We start from the raw sequence: 7,136 nt of genomic DNA on the forward strand, positions 1-7,136 counted from the left end.
ATTGTAGATTGTTACTGAAGGCATCAAAACTATGAATGAACACATGTGGAGTTATGTACTTAACAAAAAAAGGTGACATAACTGAAAACATGTTTTATATTCTAGTTTCTTCAAAATAGCCACCCTTTGCGCTGATTATTTTTTCGCACACGCTTGACATTCTCTCGATGAGCTTCAAGAGGTAGTCACCTGAAACGGTTTTCACTTCCCAGGTGTCCTAGTTTTGATGCCTTCAGTGACAATCTACAATGTAAATAGTCTTGAAAATAAAGAAAACGCATTGAAATGAGAAGGTGTGTCCAAACTTTTGGCCTGTACTGTATATATATATATATATATATATATATATATATATATATATATATATATATATATATATATATATACATATATATATATATATATATATATATATATATATATATATATATATATATATATATATGTATATATATATATATATGTATATATGTATATATGTGTGTGTATATATATATATATATATATAGCCCGGGAATGGCCAAATTATTTTAACTTAATTTGGACCGGAGTCAAGTTTGGGAAGCCCTGCTTCATACAATTGTAAAGGTTTTAAATAATTAGTAGAATTATTGTACAATTTGGCTTTCAACTTTTTTTTCCTAAAAAAACTTTATTTTTTAAAGATTAGGAAATGTTTCAACAACAAACAAAAAAATCCCCAAATTCCTGTAAAATTACTTTTTTTCCTCGTAAACTTTATTATTGTGAGAGTCCAGTCCATAGTGAATTCAACATAATAGTAAGAGTCCAGTCATTTCCCGACCAATATTCTACAACACAAATACAACGTTGAAATAACAAAACTTTTGACAATGTTTAATCAATGTTGGGTTCTGATGTTAATTTGACCATTGAATTTTGGTAATTTCCCAAACATCATTCTACAACACAAATACAACGTTGAAACAACATGCTTTTTGACGACGATTAATCAATGTCAGATTCTGACATTGATGTGACCGGTGAATTTTGGTCATTTCCCAACCAATATTCTACAACACAAATACAACGTTGAAACAACATGCTTTTTGACGACGTTTAATCAATGTCAGGTTGTGATGTTGATTTGACCATAGAAATTTGGTCATTTCCCAACCAATATTCTACAACACAAATACAACTTTGAAACAACATACTTTTTGACAATGTTTAATCAATGTTGGGTTCTGACGTTAATTTGACATTGAAATTTGGTCATTTCCCGACAAATATTCTCCAACACAAATACAACGTTGAAACAACATGCTTTTTAACAACGTTTATTCAATGTCGGGTTGTGACGTTGATTTGACATTGAAATTTGGTCATTTCCCAACCAACAACATGGATCCAACGCTAGACATCAACATTGCCTCAATTTACAAATACAACTATTTTGCAACGTTGTTTCAAAGTCAGTTTTAAAGGACATGTCTGTGTAATCAACGTTGTATCGATGTTTGTATTTTGATCCTGTGATGATAACGGTCCATAAAGTCCTGTGTGATGTAATAAAAGTGTGTCGATATTTACCGAGGACGAGTTCCCAACAAGCGTGGCGACAGTCCCCCCCCCCCCCCCCACCCCGCCCCAGATGACGTGCAGGTGAGTAAGCGTCCATAGAAGGTCAGAGCAGGATTTATGAATCCTCCTTTTACGAGCGTGTAAAACTACTCATTAACCCGTGAGAAAACTTTGCTCATTTGTCACATGACCACGCCAAAGGTGTGGGGGGGGGGCAAGACCTCAAAAGGGAGGTCTGTGCCTGCACCACCAAGCAGAACAGCGCCAAAGTCACCATGAAGACCACACTCGCCACCGTCGCTCTCCTGGTCCTGGTTCTGGGCTGGAGCTCTGAGGCCGTGCAGGTCCAGGTAAGACCCTGTGCTGTCTCGTCGTTTGCAGGTGCCTTGATGTCTTGACTCCTTGCAGGAGAACGGCTTGTCCTTCTCCCTGGAGGCCGTCAAAAGGCTGCAGGAGATGTCGGGGAGCGGCAACCCTCGCCTCAGGTCCAGCTCCTCGTCCATGTGCGAGGACCCCATGCTGCCCCAGGAGCTCCTGCCCCTGTGCAAACAGAAGGGGGCGTCGGCCTCTCTCGCCAGACTAGGTGCGACCTCGCCACTCTCTTCCCGTCTCTTATCGTTGCGTCACGACAATAAAACCCTGCAGTGTTTTTATTCATGTGCGTCTTTGTTGCAGCCGTGGTGCCTCTGGACGTCTGCGAGATCTGCGCCTTCGCCGCCTGCACTGGCTGCTAAGCTAACACGCTAACATGAATTATTACCAATAGCTCGTTTTCTTTTTCCTTTTCTTCAGTTTGCCATTTTCTTGTCAACATGAGAGCGAAAGGAGAAAGTTTGTTACTTTGAGCGTTTGAGCCCTTTTTTCCTGTCGCTTTGATGTTATGTTTCGTTACATTTCTCCCCCACCAGTCTATTTAAAATGTCTTCATCCTGTTTTTATTGTTTGGAATAAAAAAGTGTGCATTGCAAGTCACATTGTTGTGTGTGCGAGTTCTTGTTGATCCAAGACACACCGAGAGGAATGTTGGCGCCCACCTCACACGTGAATCAACACAAGAGTATTTTTATCTTGTGTCTACATTTTCACAGTATTTAGTACTTGGTACAGAACAACAACACATTGGTACAGTACTTTAGTACTTGGTACAGTACAACAACACATTGGTACAGTATTTTAGTACTTGGTGAAGTACAACAACACATTTTCACAGCACTTTAGCACATGGTACAGTAAAACAATACATTTTCACAGTACTTTAGAACCTGATACAGAACAACAACACATGTTCACAGTACTTTAGAACCTGGTACAGTACAACTATATATTTTCACAGTACTTTAGAACCTGATACAGGGCCACGTACGATACCCTCCCCAGTCCCGGGAACTTGCATGTGTGGTATGGGGCAGAGGTGACCTGCCAGCTCTGTGACTCCCAGAACCCAAGCTTGCATCACATTCTTTCTGGCTGCAAGGTAGCTTTGTCGCAGGGCCGGTATGGATGGCGGCACGACCGCGTCCTGCGGAAGCTAGCTGAAATCCTGGAGGCACGCAGAGTGGAAGCAAATGGGGCCAGTCCAGGAACAGCTCAGCGGTTGATTAAGTTTGTCAAGCAAGGTGGCCAGCCTCAGAGCAGCAGCAAGAGCATCCAGTCCCTCCTGTCAGCTGGCGGAGAATGGAACATGAAGGCTGATCTAGATCGTCAGTTGAAGTTCCCTCAAGAGATCACAACAACCTTGTTACGCCCAGACATTGTCCTGTGGTCCACCTCTACTAAAACTGTCATCATGGTAGAATTAACGGTACCATGGGAAGAGGGAATGGAGGCTGCCTTTGAAAGAAAGAGGGACAAATACTTAGAGCTGGCAAGTGAGTGTGCACAAGCAGGATGGAGGCCCTTCACCTATCCAGTAGAAGTTGGCTGTAGAGGCTACACTGGAGCGTCCACCCAGCGGCTCCTAAAGTCCCTCGGGATTAAAGGCTCCAATCTAAAGAAGGCCCTCAAAGCCCTGGCAGAGGAGGCAGAACAAGGGAGCTTCTGGTTGTGGCTCAGAAGAAACGATAAGGCGTGGGGAAAGCAAGGCGCGTAGACAGGGGGCAGTAGGGAGACTTCCCTGCTGCCATGTTATGGTATGCAGTCAGGCCCACACTTGACTCAGGGAGATGGACGTCCCTGCCATGCATAGTCCCTTGGGACTCATTCCATATACACAACAGCAATAATACCGGGGTTAGAATGTGGGTACAGTATGGATCCTTCAGCTGGCTGCAGGGGGCGGAAGGGAGACGTCCCTGTCGCTGCTCCACCACCCAGAGATGTTCCGTGATTAAAGGAGCGAAACATCCGTGAAAGGTGGCTCCCGGCTGATGACCCTGCAGCCAGCACCACATGGCACTGTCGGAGGTGCGTCAGGCAGTAATGCCCTGCAAGTGTTAACTTGTGCTTACATCTATCAACAACACATTTTCACAGTACTTTAGCACATGGTACAGTAAAACAATACATTTTCACAGTACTTTAGAACCTGATACAGAACAACAACACATGTTCACAGTACTTTAGAACCTGGTACAGTACAACAATATATTTTCACAGTACTTTAGAACCTGATACAGTACAACAACACATGTTCACAGTACTTTACAACTTGGTACAGTACAACAAAATATTTTTGGAGTACTTTAGAACCTGATACAGTACAACAACACATGTCTGCAGTACTTTAGCACTTGGTACACTACAACAACACATTTTCACAGTACTTTAGAACCTGATTCAGTACAACAACACATGTTTACAGTACTTTAGCACATGGTACAGTAAAATAACACATTTTCACAGTACTTTGGAACCTGGTACAGTAAAACAATACATTTTCACAGTACTTTAGAACCTGATACAGAACAACAACACATGTTCACAGTACTTTAGAACCTGGTACAGCACAACAATATATATTCACAGTACTTTAGAGCATGGTACAGTACAACAATATATTTTCACAGTACTTTAGAGCATGGTACAGTACAACAATATATTTTCACAGTACTTTAGAGCATGGTACAGTACAACAATATATTTTCACAGTACTTTAGAACTTGATACAGTACAACAACACATGTTCACGGTACTTTACAACTTGGTACAGTACAACAAAATATTTTCGGAGTACTTTAGAACCTGATACAGTACAACAACACATGTCTGCAGTACTTTAGCACTTGGTACAGTACAACAACACATTTTCACAGCACTTTAGAACCTGGTACAGTAAAACAACACTTTTTCACAGTACTTTAGAGCATGGTACAGTACAACAAAATATTTTTGGAGTACTTTAGAACCTGATACAGTACAACAACACATGCCTGCAGTAATTTAGAACCTGGTACAGTACAAAGACATATTTTCACAGTACTTTAGAACCTGATACAGTACAACAACACATTTTCACAGTACTTTAGAACCTGGTACAGTACAACAACATATTTTCACAGTACTTTAGTACCTGATACAGTACAACAACACATTTTTACAGTACTTTAGTACTTGGTACAGTACAACAACACATTTTCACAGTACTTTAGAACCTGATACAGTACAACAACACATTTCCACAGTACTTTAGAACCTGGTACAGTACAACAACATATTTTCACAGTACTTTAGTACCTGATACAGTACAACAACACATTTTCACAGTACTTTAGTACTTGGTACAGTACAACAACACATTTTCACAGTACTTTAGAACCTGATACAGTACAACAACACATTTTCACAGTACTTTAGAACCTGGTACAGTACAACAATATATTTTCACAGTACTTTAGTACCTGATACAGTACAACAAAATATTTTCACAGTACTTTAGTACCTGATACAGTACAACAACACATTTTTACAGTACTTTAGTACTTGGTACAGTACAACAACACATTTTCACAGTACTTTAGAACCTGATACAGTACAACAACACATTTCCACAGTACTTTAGAACCTGGTACAGTACAACAACATATTTTCACAGTACTTTAGTACCTGATACAGTACAACAACACATTTTCACAGTACTTTAGTACTTGGTACAGTACAACAACACATTTTCACAGTACTTTAGAACCTGATACAGTACAACAACACATTTTCACAGTACTTTAGAACCTGGTACAGTACAACAATATATTTTCACAGTACTTTAGTACCTGATACAGTACAACAAAATATTTTCAGAGTACTTTAGAACCTGATACAGTACAACAACACATGTTCAAAGTACTTTAGATCAATACAACAACATATTTTCACAGTACTTTAGAACCTGATACAGTACAACAACACATGTTCAAAGTACTTTAGAACCTGGTACAGTACAACAACATATTTTCACAGTACTTTAGAACCTGATACAGTACAACACATGTTTGCAGTATTTTAGCACTTGGTACAGTACTACAACATATTTTCACAGTACTTTAGAACAGGGTACAGTACAACAACACATTTTCACAGTACTTAGAACCTGATACAGTACAACATTCGACCCGAAACATGACTTTTATGAGTAAACAAACTATATAACATGATATATTGTGCTTTATTATTACATAATTACAATTTACTAGTTTTAGGTTGTTACTATTTTTTATTTCAAGTAGCCTTTTTAAATGTAAGGTTTTAGACTTTTACTGTGAAACCTTGTTCTCAAAATCCATCCATCCATCCATCCATCTTCTTCCACTTATCCGAGGTCGGTTCGCTTGGGCAGCAGCCTAAGCAGGGAAGCCCAGACTTCCCTCTCCCCAGCCACTTCATCCAGCTCTTCCCGGGGGATCCCGAGGCGTTCCCAGGCCAGCCGGGAGACATAGTCTTCCCAACGTGTCCTGGGTCTTCTCCGTGGCCTCCTACCGGTTGGACGTGCCCTAAACACCTCCCTAGGGAGGCGTTTGGGTGGCATCCTGACCAGATGCCCGAACCACCTCATCTGGCTCCTCTCGATGTGGAGGAGCAGCGACTTTACCTTGATCTCCCCCCGGATGACAGAGCTTCTCACCCTATCTCTAAGGGAGAGCCCCGCCACCCGGCGGAGGAAACTCATTTCGGCCGCTTGTACCCGGGATCTTGTCCTTTCGGTCAAAACCCAAAGCTCATGATCATAGATGAGGATGGGAACATAGATCGACCGGTAAATTGAGAGCTTTGCCTTCCGGCTCAGCTCCTTCTTCACCACAACGGGTCGATACAGCGTCCGCATTACTGAAGACGCCGCACCGATCCACCTGTCGATCTCACGATCCACACTTCTCTCACTCGTGAACAAGACTCCGAGGTACTTGAACTCCCCCACTTGGGGCAGGGTCTCCTCCGCAACCCGGAGATGGCACTCCACCCTTTTCCGGGCGAGAACCATGGACTCGGACTTGGAGGTGCTGATTCTCATCCCAGTCGCTTCACACTCGGCTGCGAACCGATCCAGCGAGAACTGAAGATCCTGGCCAGATGAAGCCATCAGGACCACATCATCTGCAAAAAGCAGAGACCTAATCCTGCAGCCACCAAACCAGATCCCCTCAACTTCTGTCCATAAACGT

General features: G+C 41.7%; 1 protein-coding gene across 1 annotated transcript; it reads left to right on the forward strand.

Moving 5' to 3' along the window:
* Positions 1-1,782: 1,782 nt before the first annotated feature.
* On the forward strand, positions 1,783-2,483 carry LOC133576111 (guanylate cyclase activator 2B-like). Its single transcript, XM_061929110.1, has 3 exons — positions 1,783-1,895; positions 1,954-2,128; positions 2,221-2,483. The coding sequence occupies exons 1-3, from the start codon at positions 1,821-1,823 to the stop codon at positions 2,277-2,279; spliced, it is 309 nt and encodes a 102-aa protein (XP_061785094.1). The 5' UTR covers positions 1,783-1,820; the 3' UTR covers positions 2,280-2,483.
* The last annotated feature ends 4,653 nt before the right edge of the window (positions 2,484-7,136 follow it).

Source organism: Nerophis lumbriciformis, linkage group LG03, assembly GCF_033978685.3.
Source record: "Nerophis lumbriciformis linkage group LG03, RoL_Nlum_v2.1, whole genome shotgun sequence".
Lineage (NCBI taxonomy): Eukaryota > Metazoa > Chordata > Actinopteri > Syngnathiformes > Syngnathidae > Nerophis > Nerophis lumbriciformis.

Bases quoted from the DNA above. Each gene is read 5' to 3' on its own strand.
- LOC133576111 (XM_061929110.1), top strand. From the start codon at position 1,821: ATGAAGACCACACTCGCCACCGTCGCTCTCCTGGTCCTGGTTCTGGGC. The intron at 1,896-1,953 runs GTAAGACCCTGT...GACTCCTTGCAG, and splicing joins CTGAGGCCGTGCAGGTCCAG to GAGAACGGCTTGTCCTTCTC. The intron at 2,129-2,220 runs GTGCGACCTCGC...TCTTTGTTGCAG, and splicing joins GGCCTCTCTCGCCAGACTAG to CCGTGGTGCCTCTGGACGTC.